The sequence below is a fragment of the Mirounga angustirostris genome, unplaced genomic scaffold, assembly GCF_029215605.1.
Source record: "Mirounga angustirostris isolate CCGP_5_RB_7025 unplaced genomic scaffold, mMirAng1.0.hap1 SCAF_9, whole genome shotgun sequence".
NCBI lineage: Eukaryota > Metazoa > Chordata > Mammalia > Carnivora > Phocidae > Mirounga > Mirounga angustirostris.
The window spans coordinates 39,416,529-39,434,593 of record NW_026991717.1 but is presented as its reverse complement, the minus strand read 5'-3'; the positions used below and the strand labels follow the sequence as shown (position 1 = coordinate 39,434,593).

The 18,065-nt window shown below is 49.6% G+C and overlaps 2 protein-coding genes and 1 long non-coding RNA gene across 7 annotated transcripts in view; 2 read left to right on the top strand and 1 right to left on the bottom strand.

Annotated features, from left to right (window-relative positions):
* The window catches only part of ZWILCH (zwilch kinetochore protein), a 36,838-nt gene extending 35,566 nt beyond the window's left edge, over nt 1-1,272 (top strand). For both annotated transcript variants that reach the window (XM_045899823.2, XM_045899822.3), the window contains exon 19: nt 684-1,272. The gene's annotated coding sequence lies outside the window, so the exon portion shown is untranslated. The remainder of the gene's footprint in view (nt 1-683) is intronic.
* LCTL (lactase like) lies at nt 641-14,269 on the bottom strand. Of its 4 annotated transcripts, XM_045899824.2 has the most exons (13): nt 13,012-13,845; nt 12,454-12,617; nt 11,764-11,851; nt 11,389-11,498; nt 10,481-10,609; nt 10,284-10,379; nt 8,729-8,783; nt 8,489-8,650; nt 4,936-5,210; nt 4,072-4,198; nt 3,691-3,890; nt 2,617-2,680; nt 641-934 (listed from the first exon to the last, which is right to left on the bottom strand). In XM_045899824.2, exons 1-13 carry the CDS (start codon nt 13,127-13,129, stop codon nt 819-821), a joined length of 1,704 nt encoding a protein of 567 aa, XP_045755780.1. In that variant the 5' UTR covers nt 13,130-13,845; the 3' UTR covers nt 641-818. The 4 variants fall into 4 exon arrangements, with proteins under 4 accessions (XP_045755780.1, XP_064426339.1, XP_064426338.1 ...); XM_064570269.1 differs by lacking the exons at nt 641-934; nt 13,012-13,845 and having other exon boundaries at nt 2,560-2,680; nt 12,454-12,923; XM_064570268.1 differs by lacking the exons at nt 641-934; nt 2,617-2,680 and having other exon boundaries at nt 3,367-3,890; nt 13,711-14,269.
* A 442-nt stretch (nt 14,270-14,711) lies between these two features.
* Nucleotides 14,712-18,065, top strand: part of LOC135361562 (uncharacterized) — a 48,466-nt gene continuing 45,112 nt past the window's right edge. Inside the window, exon 1 of the long non-coding RNA XR_010404983.1 lies at nt 14,712-15,338. This is a non-coding gene — a long non-coding RNA (uncharacterized LOC135361562). The remainder of the gene's footprint in view (nt 15,339-18,065) is intronic.

Here is an 18,065-nt window from a genome sequence, read left to right as displayed (position 1 = left end):
AGGACAGTGTTAGGATGGCAGTTATTTCCACATTAAAGTAATGTTTCTGGATAGATTTTTATTTTTATTTATTTATTTTTTCCAAAGGAAACTTTTTTTTTAAGTTTTTATTTTTTTTAAAGATTTATTTATTTGACAGAGAGAGACACAGCTAGAGCGGGAACGCAAGCAGGGGAAGTGGGAGAGGGAGAAGTAGGCTCCCTGATGAGCAGGGAGCCTGACCCAGGGCTCGATCCCGGGACCCTGGAATCATGACCTGAGCCGAAGGCAGACGCCTAACAACTGAGCCACCCAGGCGCCCCTATTTTTATATATTTTTAAAAGATTTATTTATTCATTTGAGAGAGAGAGAGAGAGAGTATGAGCAGGGGGAGGGGCAGCGGGAGATAAGCAGACTTTGCGATGACAGGGGAACCTGTCACGGGACTCGATCCCAGGACTCTGGGATCATGACCTGAGCCAAAATCAAAAGAGTTGGATGCCTACCTGACTGAGCCACCCAGGCGCCTCTGGATAGAGTTTTAGAAGGAAAAAAAAATCAAGTTATCAAAACAGTCTGTGCACTATGATTCCTTTTTTGCAAAGTGAAATAGATGCCTAACAGCAAAATATTAACATTGGCTTTGACAGGTGATTTTTATTTCATTTATGCTTACTTTTATTTTCTGATTTTTAAATCCCAGCACAAGACCAAAGAAAAAAAAAATTTATCACAGAGCCTGAAAACAGAAATGTATATAAACCTTCAAAGCAGAGAAAGGAGGAAGATCCTGAAGATTCTTGATGAAAGATGAATCCACAAAATGGGTAATCCTGTCTCAGCTCTGGCTTCGCAGGAGGAGCATCAGGAGAACTGCAGAGATTAGTACACAGAGGGTGCAGACTGTAGGTACCACAATCTCTGTCACCATCTGCATGTGACTTAGCAGAGGCTCTGAAATGGGAGAGAAAACACCACAAATGAGCATGTCCTCATTTCAGCGAATATAGCCTCACCCTGAAAGATTCAACTGTATTGGGAAAAACTTGGAAAATGGTATCATCAAGCTTTGTAATTATTCTCAGTTGCTCTAAAAGAGAACATGGTGAACTAAATGTTACTAAAAAAATTATGTGAGGGCTTTATAAAATATTTCACAAAGTATGGGGTAAAGAATGCCTATATTTGGTTCTTCCATAGGTATTACAATAAAGTCTAAGTGTATGTTATACTTACCATAAATTCATATGAGGATATTAACTAACAGGCGTGTTCCAAGGTTGCTGTAATTTTCACTGGCGGGGGGGGGGGTTGTGAAAGAAAAATCCTGGGGAAGCATCGGTAACCTTTCAAAGGTGTTATTGTGTATCTTAAGATGTGTAAGAGTTTCCATATTGAAAGTTTGTGTGGCAATTCTTGCATGGTTAAGTAATAATCTTGAAGAGTTGAATGATAAGCCTGTTTCATGTACATGATTATAGTAGTGGACATTTATGTAATTCCCACTTCCAGGTTTTGTGCCTGCCACCCTGGCTACCATGATAAATAAAGCATGAGGCCCTGTTCCCACAGAATTCATAGACTCAGCAGTAAATTCTACATCATGTGTCTGGGTGTTAAATTCAAGTTAATTTTGGTTTAAAGGAATATACATCCTTAATATTACCTGGTTATTTAGATGGGAGCAGGGCACGGTAGTGTATTGGCCTATAAAAATAGCTGAATTGGGGAAAAAAATAGCTGAATTGGTAGGATTTGTTCCATCTAGCACTTTCCACCTCTGATACCACATTAAAGATGGGTTTGTTAAAACAGGAAGTATAGGGCGCCTGGGTGGCTCAGTCGGTTAAGCGACTGCCTTCGGCTCAGGTCATGATCCCAGGGTCCTGGGATCGAGTCCTGCATTGGGCTCCCTGCTCTGCGGGGAGCCTGCTTCTCCCTCTCCCACTCCCCCTGCTTGTGTTCCCTCTCTCACTGTGTCTCTGTCAAATAAATAAATAAAATCTTTAAAAAAACAACAACAACAAAAAAACCAGGAAGTATATTTCTCTGATTGCCCTTAGGGAAAGACAGAATTCAAAGAAACACATGCTGTGTGCTGGCATTCATTAATATGTAGATGCATCTTTGTTATTCTACATCTCTGAGCCTTTTCGATCCTACTGCACAAGAAACCTTGCCTTCCGTGAGGTCAGGGACCTTGTTTGGTTTATTGCTGGGCTTAAAACACCCCTTAGCTAATAGTGAGTGCTCAATAATTACTTGCTGAATGAGTGAATATAATATCTGGAATGTTCTTTGCCTTCTCTTTATTTGAATACGGTTGCATTTTTCCCTCCTTCCACAAAGCCCACTGTAATCAAAATAGGTTTATAAACTGGCTGTATGATTCAGAAAGAATCAAACTAGGAGGGATAAAATATTTCTCTTTTGTGGTAGATTTTTAAAATGTTATTTGAAATGCTTATAAAACAGAAATTTGACATTGTTTCAAAAGGAAGGAAAAAATTCATTTTTAATTGTATGTTTAGGAATGATTGACTTCAGGTAGATGCACATTTTGAGGTTTCGGTAACGTCATTATATGTATAGTTATGTGCCTTACTTATCAAAGGGAAAAATTAAAATATACTCACCTGCAGCAAGCATCTGGTTGTTGATAGAACAAGTTTCCAAGGCTTTGAGGTACCAACTCTCCACCTAATAAAAACCCACTAGGTAAGTAATGTCATCTTAGACTAATTTTTTGCTGTTCCAAATCATTTTTGAAATAATGTGGGATTAAAAAAATTTAAATCTGCCTGGAGTTTAAATTAGTTAATATTTATTAAATACCTATGTGCATCATTGTGAGGGAGTCAAAAAACAAAACAAAACTAGTCTTTATTCTTGAGGAGCTTATAATCTAGCACTTTTCTAGAAATGCCAAACTGGTGAATGCCTATGAGTCACTGTTTGTTTATGGTGCCACTGAGCTCATCCTAAAAGGACGTTGGCAAACAACTGAGATTTATTTTTAGAAGTTATCTTTATTGAGACATTCTAAATTACGATTTTTATTTCCTGCCATCAATAGCAACATAGAGAACGGATAGAAAAATCTACAGGTGACTGAAAATGGTATGTTTTAAAGGATTGTTAATATTGTTTATTTTTAATCTCATTTTGGAACTAATGGGAGAAAAGTGAAAGTTATGGTCATTATACATTTAATTTGCCTGTTTCCATATATGTTGAAGAGTAAGTAGTCAGTATTTGTTTGCATTAAGATATAACATTTAGGATAACATTTAACTAGAAGTCTCTAATGTCTCTTATAACCTAAAACAAACAGGACTTCTACATAACTTTCTTTGTTCTTCATGCTCTACAAGTTAGGAGTGAATTTGAAGTGAGGACTGAATTTTAAGGCATGTTTACCCCATTCTAAGCAAATGAGCAAAGAGGTGGCACAAATTAGGGGAAGAATCAAAGGCCCATGTTCCCACAAAGCCCCGTCCTCCTCCACAGAGGAGAGAGGACAGAGGCTTGCCACACTGCACACCCCAAGCTGCTTAGCTCTTCAAAAATCTAGAACAAGTGAGGGGCGCCTGGCTGGCTCGGATGTAAGAGCACATGACTCTTGTTCTTGGGTTCGTGAGTTCGAGCGCCACGTTGGTGTAGAGATTTAAAAAAAATCTAGAACAAGTAACATCAATAATTAGTCCTACCTCTCTTGGGCTGGGAAACCCATTGGCAGTGATAATCTTCTTGTAATATTGAACTGACGCCTTTGGGTAGCGCGGCTTATTTCTGTTGTTAAATTCGACGTAGTAGAATCCGTATCTATCTGAGTATCCTTTCTCCCATTCAAACTTATCCAACAAAGACCAGGAAGTATACCCTTTTATATTAGCACCATCTTTTATAGCTGCAAAGACATTTTGTTCCATTTTTAATATATTTCACTTACTTGGAAAAATAACATTGTGAAGATAATTTTAAATGAATTCATTTATGAGATTTAGAAACAAGCTTTAGTCAATCACAGCTGTTAGCAAATTCAGTCCAAATTAAGTAGAAAATATGTGAAGGCCGTCTTCGTATCTCACCTTTCAGCATTTCATTTATGTAGCCCTTAAGGTACTGAATTCTCCATTCATCACATAACTGCATGCAGTGTAATATTTGAGACGCGCCGTTTTCTGTCACATAGATGGGAGGATTGCCGTATTGAGTCTGAAATTGAGTCATAGGAATATCTTAAAAATTCCAACCTACAGGTGGGTTTCTGAGTCTGAGGCACATAGGGGAATGGTGTATTTAAGCCGCCGTATTCCAATTGAGTGTATTTAGCGTTTGGGAGGTGCCAGCTCACACATTTATTTGGAGGTGAATGTATATAGGAGCCAGTTCATACGAAAGATTACATTTCTCAGTGACTCATCATTATAGAGAAAATGTACTTCAGGTCTTGTTCTTTCCCACATAGCTCATTTCAGGTGAGAAGGGCAGCCAAATAACTAAATGTGGGATGAGAATTTGTAGCTACGGTTCTATACCTTGAGATGGTTACTCATAGTCGGCATTAGTCTCTCAAGCCTGTATCTAGTAGCCTCTGAAGTAGAGGTGACTGAGTTTCACTTTAAAAGGGATGCACCTAACTGGAATTAAAATAAAAACGTTAAAAAAAATGTAGGCACCCGAGCCTAAGCTGTAAGATCATGAATGGAGGTCAGAAATGTTCACTGGGGGTACCTGGGTGGCTCAGTCAGTTGGGCATCTGCCTCTTGATTTCAGCTGGGGTCATGGTCTTTGGGTTGTGAGATTGAGCCCCCTGTGGGCTCAGCAGGGAGTCTGCTTGTCCCTCTCCTTCCCCTCCCCCAGCCCGTGCTTGCATGCTCTCTCTCATTCTTTCTCAAATAAAATCTTCAAAGAAAAAAAATGTTCATTAAATAGCTTAATGTGATAATCACCTGAGCAAAGTGGAGGAGCCTCCTAAAGCCCCATGGCACAGAATAGAGCCACTTAGACCCCGGATCGGGCCAGTTTGGGTCAACCAGTTCTACTAAGTCACGATCATTCTGGTAGCTGGGCCCCTGGCGGGAGGGGTATTTCCTTTCTGTGATGTACCGAGTAGTAAAATGGCCTAATCCCAAGAAATCAGATGTGCCTTTAATGTAGCTTTTTTCCTGGAGTGAGAACACTGGTAACCTTGACATATCCAGGCCTTGCTCTGCACTCTTTTTCCCTATTGAGAGAGAAAAATAAGAATTTAACAAAGTTGGCGTTCTCCCAATCCTTTTGCTGTGACGTACCATGACGATACTGGTGTGTTGACATAAAAACTGCTATCCAGGTCCCGGGCTTTGGGGTTCGTTTGTGTGGAAAAAGTAGCCTTAGCCTTTTAACCTGGCATTTTGACATTTGAATACTATTCAAAATGTTAAAAGTTTATATTGCTTAAAAGTTCTATTTTCATAGATCACTCAGTGATCTATGCAATGGTATGCAGACAACTTTGCAGCTATATGGAAAAGAAGTGGAGTTGGGATTCCTGTATTATTTTTTGTAGCCAAAACTGGTAATTTTGGTTGTCTCTGGGAAGAGAAGTGGAAGGCCATTCGTGGTGCGGATGGTGGCGTAGGGGACATACAGTCACGTTCATGCACCTTTGAGGTGTAGGCTGGTACGACCTCCGTGGTGGGAAATGTTGTCCTAGCATTTAAAATGGTAAAAGAGTATGTCCTTTCACTGGCCAATTCCACATCTGTTTTATCCTACGTTTTACTCGCACGTGTAAAAGGATGTGTGTTCAAGGATCTTCATTGTAGATTAAGTAGCAAAAGATTGGAAACAACCTAAATGTCTATCAGGAGACTGGTTAAATAAATGCTCGGATATCCATCCGTACAACACTGCAGTCATTAGAATGAATGAGGCAGCACTTTATGTACCAATGTGGAAAGAATGCCAAGATGTATGTTGAAATGAAAGATGCAGAGTGTTGCACATAACAAGCACACACACGGAGCAGCAGTGTTTTTGCTCACACGTGCACAATCCATCTCGGGAAGTATGCTTCCTGCGGGGGAGGAAGGGAGCAGCGGGGAGAGGGAGGGAGGGAAGCTTGACTTTTCACCTTGTACTCTCTTGTAATTTAAAAAATTTGAAACATGCATAAAACCGTATAATCTATGCCAAAAAAAAAAAAGGTTTTAAATGAGTAAAGAAAAGTAACATTGTAGGAGTTGTTCTAAAATACAACCATAAACATGTTTCCAAAGAGGCTACTGGTTTAGATTAACTGAGTGAAAAGCTTGTATTATTATAAATACTTTAAGATCCTCACCTGTTATTACTTTCAGTGACAGTAACTTGAAAACCAAAAGGCATTGTCCCTGGACTATCTAATACAGTGGCCACTAGCTACACATGGCCATTAGATGATGCATCAGTCACACTGAAGGACAGAATTTTTAATTTTTTAAAATTTAAATAGTCACAAATGACTACAGGCTATCATATTGGACAGTACAGATACAGAACACTTCCACCATCACTAGAAGTTCTGTTGGACAGCACGGGTCTAGAACTGTGCTCGTTCGTACATCGTGCTTATGAGATGCCTGAAAGTAATTTGTGTACAGGACTTCCAGCAGAATGCTTTCACTAAAGACAATATTAACTGCGCAGAGGATCCTTCTTCCCACATTGTAGCAGGAAAAATTCAGCCCCGTCTCCATTTGAATTACTACAAAGTTGGAGTTGGTGGGGTCTGGAATTAATTGGCCTGAAGCCCAAGAACTCTTCTATGACAAATAATCAATTTGGCGGGCACCTGAGTGGCTCAGATGGTTAAGCATCTGCTTTCGGCTCAGGTCATGATCCCAGGGTCCTGGGATCGAGTCCCGCATCAGGCTCCCTGCTCGGAAGGGGGCTTGCTTCTTCCTCTCCCTCTGCTGCTCCCCCTGCTTGTGCTCTTTTGCTCTCTCTGTCAAATGAATAAATCTTAAAAAAAAAAAAAAAAAAAAAGTCAATTTGGCTTCTTTAATGCCATCCTGTTGTGGCTCCTGCCACAGCCTCTGAGGGTCCCGGGGCTGAATGCCAAGGGAGTGACGGGCTGTGCCCTGCAGGGCAGGGCAGGGGCATGGGCTCTGTCCTGAGGGCTTTTCCCTGGGCATCTTGAGGACATCATTCTCAGGATTTCAAACCTATGTGTATAGACGTGTCACAGAACTGGTTATTGCCAAGAGATTTTTAGAGATTATTTGTCCTTCATTTTCAGATGACAAAAATGTCACCCAAAGGTGAAACCCCTTGCCCAGAGTCACTGGTTAGAGCTGAGTTGGAATTAGAACCTGCTGCTCCTATTCCAGGTAAGTCTGATAAATGGTGCTTTAGAAAGGGAATTTTTTGAAATGTTGACAGTTCTTTGTCAAACATCCAAAATAGCCTTGCTGTGTGAGATTGTAACCTGTCAATGCCACCCATGTCTCTCTACAGGGGGATGCAGACTGCTACCTCTAAATAAACAGAGCTAATACTTTGATTCCTGTGGCCAGACACTGGTGGTTGCCCACCCAATCAATAGTCCCATGGCTGTCTTTCCCTCTTCCTCATCCTCCTTAGAGAGTCCTGGCTCCCCCAGCCTCTGAGGACGCTCTAGTCCCAGTGGTCTAAGACATTCTGGGGCATGTGACAGTTCCATCCCTTGAGGACTTCCCTTGAAGGGAAGTCAGTTGTGGGTGAAGACCGTTTTCTGGGAAGATTGTCCTTGTTCTTAAAAATGGGTATTACCAAGCTATTTCCATTTTTCTGCCTCTGGGTGTTGATATGTAAAGATATGATGCCCGGAGCTGCTGCAGCCATCTTGTGGCCGTAGGGAGTGGTTTGATGGGCTGGCTAAAGGTGCCAGAGTGAAAGATGGAATGGGCCTCAGTCCTCAAAGACATCCCTGAAGGCTGGATTAACTGGTCCTGGATCATCCTTTTCTGGACTCAGGACTTGAGGTGATAAATTCCCTACTTTTCAAGCCATTTTAGTTGGCGTTTTCTGTTATGTGGCACTTAAAGGCACCCAAACTGATAGAGCCTTGTGAGCTCTATGTGTCTTTATTCTCCTCTCTGACATTGCGGAAACCAGGACTTGGAAAGCATTTCTCAAGTGACAGAACCAGCGCCAGAACTGGCACTGCCCACGACTGTGTCTGTGACTTCTCTCTCCTACTTCGAGAGGGAGTGGAGTGGGGAGGAGACCGGAGAGCAGAACAGAAAAGAGAGCAGCCCGGAGAATGGCTCTACTTTCCCCTGGGTCCTGAAATTCTCAATCGCCATGTCTGGGGATTTGTCTGGGAGTCGTTCCTCCCCCCTCCCCAATTCAAATGCGCAGTTCTCAGTTCCTTGAGGGCTGGACTCTCCCTTGGGTGCCTCGCCCGAGCCCCGTGTGTTCTTCCATCCCCCTGCCTCTCCATCACCTCACTCGCGCTCAGTACTGTTGCCTGGAGCTTAAAGATGTGACTTGGCTCACCGATCCGGTCCTTCATGACTTGAGGGTAGTCTCCGGCGTAGATGGGGTTGGCAAACCAGCCCAGGCAGAACTGTAGGTATCTTTCGGCAGCTTCTATGTCCTTGGGTCTACTCATGTCCACGGGTTCCCCCCAGTCGCAGTTTAATGAGATCCCCACCAGACCTTAAAAGAAAGGACAAGGAGGGTGGCAGGGGTGCTAAGGGGGGTGCTGTGTCCTAACGCATGGGTGGTGGGGCTCACCTTGCTGCTTGCCGCGCCACGTCCTGTTGTAGGAATGCCAGGCTTGGGCGTGGGCCTGAAAATGGAGGGATGCATCAGAGGTGCCTGGCTGGCACATCTCTCTCCTGTCCTGATGAGAGATCAATCTGATGGAGTCCCATCTTTTCCCTGAGTCCAGCCTTGATGATCCCGATCCCTTGTCTCCCTCCCTCTGACCTCCAGAGACACCTGTTTTCTTTGTTCTGTAGAGAAACTTGGTCTAATTCTGGCACAAACACACAAAACTACCTCTTTGTGTGATTTCTTGTTCCGGAGACTTTTGCTAAAGTTTCTTGTTTTGTTCCTGCTCGTCTTCTGTAGTCACTAGGCAGTACTTTTACCGTAGGTGCTCAGGAAGTTTGGAAAATACCAAGCATCTGGAACAGTCTTGAGAATGGAATTCAAAATGTGCCGACCTGCCTTCTCTCCATACTCTCCATCAGTGACCCACTGAGGCCTTCAGAGCTCTACCCTTTAAATAGTCACAGTTTAAGGGGCGCCTGGGTGGCTCAGTCAGTTGGGCATCCGACTCTTGATTTCGGCTCGGGTTGTGATCTCAGGGTCATGGGATGGAGCCCTGTGTCGGGCTTCCCGCTCAGCGGGGAGTCTGCTTGAGATTCTCTCCCTCTGCCCCTCCCCCTGCTCGCTTGATCTCTCTCTCTCTCTCTCTTTCTCAAATAAATAAATCTTAAAAAAATATTCACAGTTTAAGAACTCATAAGCCAAATGTAGAAAGAATGAGGAAGTCCTCTCCCTGACAGGAATTTGAGAGTCTAGTATGTCACTCAGGGGCCCCTGACTTCCTGCTTGATCAGATTGTCCCCCTTCTGCTGAGAGTCCACTGGGGCCATGCTGTCATGCCTCCTCATCTGTGTCCTGCACTGTGACCCAATCCCCTCCCCCCGCTCAAGCCTTCCTAGCGGCCTTGTAACTCACGAGTTCCCCTGCAGCATCTCTGTCTCCTTCCCTCCCGGGCCCTTCCTGAGCTTGGCTGCCTCCACGGCAGCTCTCCCAAGAAGGGGCCCTTTTTTCTGTCACACCCCACATACCTTGGGGGAGTGCTTGCAAACTATTTCTCCTTCCAAAACCCCAGGTCCTTTGAAGTCCACGCCGGGAGACAAACACTCCTAACCCCTTCTTACAGTTGTCCTTCACCAACCCCGTTACTACATTGAAGATTTCAGCCCCTAGTTCACTGTCATCCCACCCCTTCCTCCTGTCACCGTTCCTCACAAGGCTGCTGGGACCTGTCGGTGACAAGTTTTCACACGCACGCGCTCCATCCCCCTGACCGGGTTGTAAGCTCTAGAGAGCATGCACTGTGTTGTCTCGGTGGCGGTGGCCAGCCCCGGGTGACTGGGCACTGCCTCCACAGAGCCTCGTGGAACGCAAGTGAACGGTGCGGAGGTGTGGTGGAATATGCTGGAACCACAGAGGGCTGAGCTCAGGCTCGGACCCCTGGGGCAGGCTGAACTGACACTGGGGTCTGTCCCTCCGCCCCGAACCCAGCCTTCACGCCCAGAAGGACCCACCTCACCTTAATGATGTGGTGCGCTGCCTTGTACAGGCCTGTGCCAGGGAGCTGCAAGCCTGGAGCGTGGCGGCCCGTCTCATAGCCTTTCTCTGCCATTGTCTGCGGGGACGGCAAGCGGGCATCACAGCACCCGTGAGAAGGGGTAGGAGTGCTCTGGTCTGGGAAGGGGGGCTTCCCACCTGGAGGAGGGTCCTGCTTACCCGAGGATCACTGAAAGTGATCCAGTGCTTCACCCGGTCCCCAAAGGCCTCAAAGCACAGATTGGCATAATCCCCGAAGTAGCTGATCATGCTCACATTCTGCCACCCGCCGTACTTGACCTGGAGCAGCTGCAGAGTGGAGAGAGAAGCAGCTATCCCCAAGGGTCTGTCTCTAGAAAAGACTTCTGGAGTCCATAGGCCTAGTATGTGGGAGAAACAGGGTGATGACCACCACAGAGGCTGTTGAGAGCAACAGAGAGCAAAGATGCGGAGTCTTGGGCGTTACAACCCGAGGATGGTGATGCCATCACTTGGCCAGTGATGAACCATGAAGCAACATCAGTGGGGACAAGCTATGTGACATATACAATCAAGAGGGAGGGAACAGAGAAAGTTCAAGACTCTCATGCTTAAAAGGAATGTGATAGATTGAATATTTAAGAAAATTGGCCAAGGCAGAGAGGTCTGCTACTGGGAGAAGAACCTCAACTATACATCCAGAAGAAGTAAGACATGATGCAGGACATGGAAGCTCTGATTAGGATTTTGAGGGCCGTGCAGACGTAAGAAACCCTAGAAGCTCTATTATGAGGGCGGGTTCTGCCTTCTTCACTCAGATGATGCAGCTCAAACTCGTTAATTATGCCATTTCATCACATCTTGCTCAAAAGAGGTTTCTTTTTAGTTTGATTTGTTGTTTTTAGGCCAAATGTTTTGGGAAAAACCAAAATCCACACTTATCACCTATTACAAACATCAGTGAAATCAGCACGATGTCCCTCCATGGGTGAGTCAGATTTCTTGGCTCCCTCCCATCTCTGGGTCCAGACCCCAGCCTTTGCCCCACCTTGGCAAGCCCCGTCCCCCAGTCAGGCTCCCCCTGTGGAGCTGAGCCCCCCGGGCCTCACCTGTGGGAGATCCCAGTGGTGCAAGGTCACGATGGGGGTGATGTTGCTCTTCAGGAGGGCATCAATGAAGTCACTGTAGAACTTGATTCCCCTCTTGTTCACCTTGTCAGCTGAAGGTGAGATAAAAGGGGCCGTAGCCTTCCGAAGTGCGGTGCTGCTGGGCCCTGGGGCCTCTCTGGGGCCTGAAGAAGTCCCCAGCCTGCCCAATTCTGGGTCTGAGGGATGGCATGGGTGCCTGGCTGCCTGAAGAACCTGGGAGGGCTTCTGCCATGTTCCGGGGATGCTCTCCCTCCCCAGCACTCTGTGGTGTCCCCACAGAATCAACACGGCCAAAAGGGACCACACTTGGGCTTGGGAGGGGCTGCGCCGTCTCACCTCGGACGCCGGTGGGTAGGAGCCGAGGCCAAGACAGGGAGAATCTGTAGTGGTTCACATGCAGCTCCCTGAGCAGGATGATGTCCTCCTGTGCAGACAGGGGTGGGAGGCAGGGTGGGGTCATCTAGAGCTCTGGGGTGGGGGTTAGGGGTCCTGCTGGGGGCCTGGGCCAGTGCTCCTCATTTATACAATAGGTGTGAAAGCACCTTCCTCCTGCCAAGAGTCAAATACGTGCAGGATAGGGGACTGCTTTGAGGTGTCCATTGGGGTGTTCCTAATAAACTTGGGGGATGAATCCCCCAAGAAGTCAGCCCAGGGAGGAAAAGTGGGTCCTGAGCAGAGGGACTTCCTCCACAGGGGCCAATTCACAAGCAGTGACCAAGGATTCAGGCCACGTGGCTTATAGACCCTGGGGTCATGGTATCAGCTGCTCAGCTGCCCATCGCTTGGAGTAAGGCCCTGGTTCAGGTGGGGCCCTGCTTTCCTTTCCTTTCTGCACATCCTCCCCTCTCCCCGCTCCCCCCAGCCCATCAATCCCCAGTCATCAATGGCCTCGCCCCTTTTTCCTGCAGTGGGATAGGGGCTGCTTAGCAGAGCACTGGATTGACATTGTCCCCTGGGCCCCCCTCCTATGTCACTGTCCACCTCAGCTGGGTGCATACTCACCCCTCACACACACCTGTCACTCACCTGCACCTTGTAGTAACCATCACAAGCCACATCTGCTGTCTCATCCCCAAGCACCTTGCCCTTCCCACTGTGAGTGAAGGCATCCCAGATGCTGGGCCCTTTCCCATCCTGGTCCCAGGCTCCCTCCGTCTGGAAGGCGGAACTGCCCACGCCCCAGGAGAAGTCTGCAAGTAGAGACCTTAAGCTGGGCCCTGGGCCCCCTCCCACGCCCCCCCACCCAGCCCCTGGACTCTGGGCTGTGCCTCCTGGGCCACAGGGCAGGTCCCCTCCCCACAACCTGCCCCCGTCTCGCCAGGAGTGGGAGCCTGTGGGGCAGGGCGGGGGAGGACCTAACACATTGAAAACATTCATTTGCACAATTTCAGCTCTGATTAACATTCACTGTCTGTACAGTAAGTTTAAAAAAATCTGTTAGGAACTTCTATTTTAAAACAACTCCGTGGAGTTATTTTTCCCATCCTACCTGTCAGGAAACGAAAACACCAAAGTCTTTGGCAAGCCAGCCAAGGTGGGCAAACTGACAGACAGACGGACAGACCAACCGAGGAATGGACATACCAAGTGGGAAGGTTCCATAGTAGAAGGAGGCCTCTTCTGGGGATCCCTTCCTGGTGGCCCCCAGCCTGGACTCCAGCAGTAGCACCCACCAAAGTGTGACAACCCGCACTGGCTTCATGGCACCCGGCCCTCCCCCATTCCTGAAAAAGCACACCTGACAGGTGGAGGTCCATGCAGCCAGGGCTGGGGGGCCGGATCCCAGCTTGGGGCTGAAGGCCAGGAGGGGAGGAGGTGGGGGTGCTTTATCTAGAGCAGCTTTGGCTCAGCTAGGGCAGCTGGTCCATTGCTCCACTGGGAGCCACCAGCAGATGCCGAGGCTGAGCACCGGGTACGGTTAAGGAGGAGATGAACACGGGGCTTGGGGCGGGGGGCGGTGCTCCAGGTCGGATGTGCCAGGTTCCAAACCACCCCCGCTCCCTGTCTGATGGGGGATACCCAGCCCATACCCTGTGAGAGGCCCTGATCACATGGGGAAACCACTTCTGCCTTAGGGAAGCTCCAGTTGACGGGGGAGGCAAGACAACCCACAGATCCCCTGAAGCACCCCACCTATCACTGTGGCAGGGGTGGTGGGGGGACAGACCTCTCCCCAAGCCGGGGGTCATGAGCAGGGTTGCCATCCCAGGGCCTCCAGTCCTGAGGGTCAGGACGATGCCCTCCCCCTGGGACCCCCTCTCTGGTGCAGCCAAGCCGGATTACCTGGGATCGTCCTGTGTCCCAGACACCCCCAGAGTAGCGGTGGCAGCCAGAGCGCTCTCAGACTGACCCCAGGGTGTGTGCTGCCCCCGAGAGCAGAGCCCACAGCGCAGGGAAGGCTCTGGTTGGGGGTGTGGTCAGTGGCCCAACCTCCCCCTACAAAGAACTTCAATAGCCCCATTCAGTGGAGAGGGCAGGAATGCTGAGCTGGCCAGTGGGGCCTGAGTCAGCTGCAGAGGCAGCTTGGCCCTGGGCCCTGGGGCATCCAGTCAGCCCCCTGGGAAGGCAGAGGGGCAGAGATCTGGGCCCCCTGACCCCTTCTGGTCCTGATGTGCCACGTTCTACACACCTTAGCCTGGGAAGCTGGAGGTGGGCGTGGCGGGGGGGGAATCAGCATTTGCAGGCACCTCTCTTTGTGTCCACCTCTCCCTGCTGCCAGAGAAGGGGCAGGGCAGAAGATAAAGTTGGTTTTTCCACCTTACCTCCTTTGTTTGGAACCTTCATTCATTCATTCCTTCACTCACTCCCTCACTCACTCACTCAACCAGGATTGCTTGCTAGAACACCCTCCCTGGAGGCTCAGCCCCTGTGGCTTCCCATCCTGGCTGCCCAGGTCCCCCAGTGTGACTCCCTTCACCCCATTCACCTCCAGCTCCCCTGCCTTTAACTGAGCCTCACTGGGGCTCTCTCAACTGGGTGCCCCTTTGCCCTCGGTGGTTGGTTAATCTTTTTCTGCCAGAGCAGAATGGGATTGGCCTGTGCCCTCCAGGGGCTCAAGGTCTGGTGGGGGAGGAAGGCGGGAGTTGGGGGGAGGGAAAGTGGTTCTAAACACTGTAGCGGGGGCGGGGGGGATCAGGACTCTAATGGAAGGATGGACAGGACACTGTAGAGGCTCAGGGAGGTGGGGCTGGTTTCACAGGGGAGGGGACATTGGACCTGAGACACTTGAAGCCTGCAGAGGTGTTGGCTAGGTGGCGTGGAGCTGGGAAAGCATGGGAACAGACAGGGGAAACAGCCTGAGCAAAGGCCCTGAGGTGTGTTTTGGGAACTGGGAGCTTGGTATCTTCTCTCCTCTTGCATCTGTCGTGCAGTGCCCAGGCAAGCAGGCCTGTGTCCTCAGGGTGAGCAGGCCACTGGACAGCCACCCGAGTGTCCATCTCTCCTGTGGGTGGACTGCTGTGGTGTCCAAGGCCAGTGCTGTGCTGTTTGCTCCAGGGCTGGTGCCTGCCTCACCGAGCTCGGGGCTCTGGGGACTCTGCTCTCTGGGCTGAGGTAGGCAGGATACATAAAACTTTAAGAGCTGATGTCATCTCTGAAAAATGCCCCCTTCCTGCAGAGCCAGGGGCCCAGTGTTTGTGTTGGAGGGGATGGTCAGCCTGGCATGGCTGGGGCTGCTTGGGGGCTGTCTGTCTCTGCTGTCCTATTCCTGTTCTCTCTCCTTCCACCAGCTCCAAGCCTGGCTCTGGCTGGAAGGACCTGGGTCTCACAGCGAATTGACTCCCCACCACCTCCCTCCCCCTCCAGTCCAGGATCCAGGGCTGACTGGGGCCAGCCTGAGGCCTGCAGCAACCAGGGCAGGACCCTACCTTTGGGTCTGAAGTCCCTGGGGGCCAGGCCTGGCTGAAAAGCAGGTATGTTGGTGGGGGAGCGGGGAAGGTGGCCTTTGGGCTCATGTAGCCCCTCGTTTTCTCTCCTTGCAAGAGGCTGCAGAGGTGGGGGCCCCTCTGCCAATAGCCCCCACAGCACCCAGCACGTAGCCCAGCTCTGTGACTTTCAGGAAGGGACTTGGTAAAGGCAGAACGCCTGGGCAGCACTGGTGGGTGGCATGCATTTGGGTCCAGATATGGGAGAGGCCTAGCTCAGCCTGCTCTGTGGTTCAGGATCCTTCAGAGCTAACGGAGGGGCTAGAGTGGGAAAGACACTGGGGATTGGGAAAAACAGATTCCTGCCTCCATGTAGCCAAGAAGTAGCTATGGGTTCCAGGGACAGTGACTTTCTCTCTCCGGGACCGAGGTTCCCTATCTATAAAATGAGAGCAGCTCTCTCAGGGTCCCCTGGCTGGTACAGTGGGGCCTCGCAATTCTCTTCCCTGGCCACAGGAGCTAGTTTTTCTCTCTCCAGATGGGTCTCTAGGCTCCATCCACCACCACCACCACCCCCGGCCCTGCAACCCAACTCAGCCCTATCCAGCCCTGACCTGAGGGGACCAGTCCCAGGAGACAAGGTTCAGTGCTGGCGTGCTGTGTGACACTGGGCCACCCATTGCCCCTCTCTGGGCCTTTGTTTTCTCCCCTGTAAAAACTAAGGAGGCTGGCTCCTAGTTGTCTGGTCTTCCTTAGCTCTGGGGTTCTATTAAAGAGGTGATAGGCTGTTTTTAGGTTGTCTTGGTTTGGGTTTTGTAGGAGGCAGGGAAGCTGGTCAGGGCAGTGCTGACGATGCTGGGATGGAGGTGAGGGGTTTGCAGGGATGACGGTGGGGCGGCTTCGCTGGAGCGTGTCAGGAGGTTGTGGGGTGTGTGTTCCTGGAGCGCTGGGGAAAAGAGCCCCCCTCAGGGTGTAGATCTGTCCAGGGGGTCAGGAACACGGGAGTGGAGTGCTTGGCTTATAAGGAGCACTCTGGGCCTGAGTCAGACTTTCTTCTGAGGCTGGAGCAGAGGCAAGTTGTCTGTGATGGGCCTCTGGGGGAGGGGGCGGGGAGGAGGGTGGAAAGGATGGGGCGCGTGGCTCGTGGAGCAGAGGAGGGCAGTGGTTAGGCTCCAAGACTGGAGTCAGACATCACTTGGCTCCCCAGCTCAGCACCTGGCAGCTGGGTGTTAGACACACGTCCCCGAACTTCTCTGAGCCGTTTTTCTTGTGTAAATGGGGATACGTGCTTCCTAACTGAAACATTAAAGGACACGATAGATGTAAGTGCTTCCTGTGGTGCCTGGCAGGGAGAAAGTCCCCAGCAAATGATCCCTGTCATCAACGCCATCACGTTCTCAAGGCTGACCCCCTCGTACCGGGGTGTTCTGGGTGAGGCACAGCGCCTGATGGTCTGATGAGGGGCTTCCGTGATCGGAGGGCTTTGGTTGTTTGGGAGATGCCCAAATCCTGCCATGCTGCAGGCTCTGCACGAGCCAGGCCCCTCTGTCCCTGCTGAAGGCGAGCTTTGCGTCCTAGAGCCCCGGGCACTGCCCAGGGCCAGGGTGCCCAGGAGTCAGTGGACTTGGAGGGCGGCTGCTAGCTCGGGCCGTGGGAACAAAACGTAGGGCCTTTCACCTTCCGGCTATGGATGATTAACATCCATAGTTCTCTTCACTTCTCAAGTGCCCAACTTTTTGTTATAAAAGTGTTCAAACACACAGGAAGGTTGGAGGAATTGCACCTTTCACACCGTGCATCTGCCGAATGTCCACTGAGACTCTATTTTACTCTGCTTTGCTTTATCACGGCCTCTCCTCCCCCTGCCAGCCAGCCAGCCAGCCACTCAGCTTCTCCTGTGCCTTTCCCAGTAAGGGGCAGATGCTGAGTCACTGCACCCCTAAACACTTCAATGGCATCTCACCAAGTCTATTTGTTTCGGGCTCTGTTCTCTTCGAGGCAAAATCTGCTCCCAGTGAAATGCATGCATCCCACGTGCACTATTCTGTGAGTTTTGACAAAAGCGGTCACATATCCCCAAACCACTACGTCCGACTCTGAGTCACACTGCATCTATCTGAGGACTTTGGGGGAAAATACCTGCAGGTCTGAAGAACAGGAATCCCATGTCTTGTTTCCCGCTGAGCTCGGACTGCTTGGAAATGCTGAGATACATCTGCGGCCTGCCTCTAGCCTGGGCCCAAGACTTGACTAATGCATTTTTGTGTCATCTCACTCTCCCTTCCCCCTGATCTCCTGGCCTGTTATTTTTAAATCCTGAGGTATCTACCACTCGGCAAGCTGGTTCTCAAATCCTTTTTTTGGAACAAGACCGAAGGAGTGCTGCATAAATAATCATATTGGAATCTTCAGGAGGTTTCAATGGTTGGTGGTGCCCAAATATGTGAAACCGAGGCTGTTCCAGTACGTCTGGAATGAATTGACACCCTAGCCACAGAGCATGGACCTGTGTGCATAGCGTGCATGTATCCACACGCACGCACTCACACACGCACCCCCACACACACGCGGATACTCTTCGTGGGCCAGGCCCTGGCACTCACTGTGAAACCGCCAATTCTAAACCAAAGGAGCCCACTCAGCAGTGGCCTTGCTGCCCAGGACCCTTGCAGGGCAGACGCTGGGGAGGGGCTGCCCTCAGATGGCTGGAGGCCAGCCCCTGCGATCAAACGCTGATGATGGTGACTGTTCTGGAACCAGGCTGCCCCGTGGGCC

Bases quoted from the DNA above. Each gene is read 5' to 3' on its own strand.
- LCTL (XM_064570267.1), bottom strand. From the start codon at position 12,831: ATGTTAATCAGAGCTGAAATTGTGCAAATGAATGTTTTCAATGTGTTA. The intron at 8,784-10,283 runs GTGAGGTGGGTC...CTCCATTTTCAG, and splicing joins CAGCGCACCACATCATTAAG to GCCCACGCCCAAGCCTGGCA. The intron at 5,211-8,488 runs GTGAGCCAAGTC...CTCTCTCAATAG, and splicing joins AGTCATGAAGGACCGGATCG to GGAAAAAGAGTGCAGAGCAA.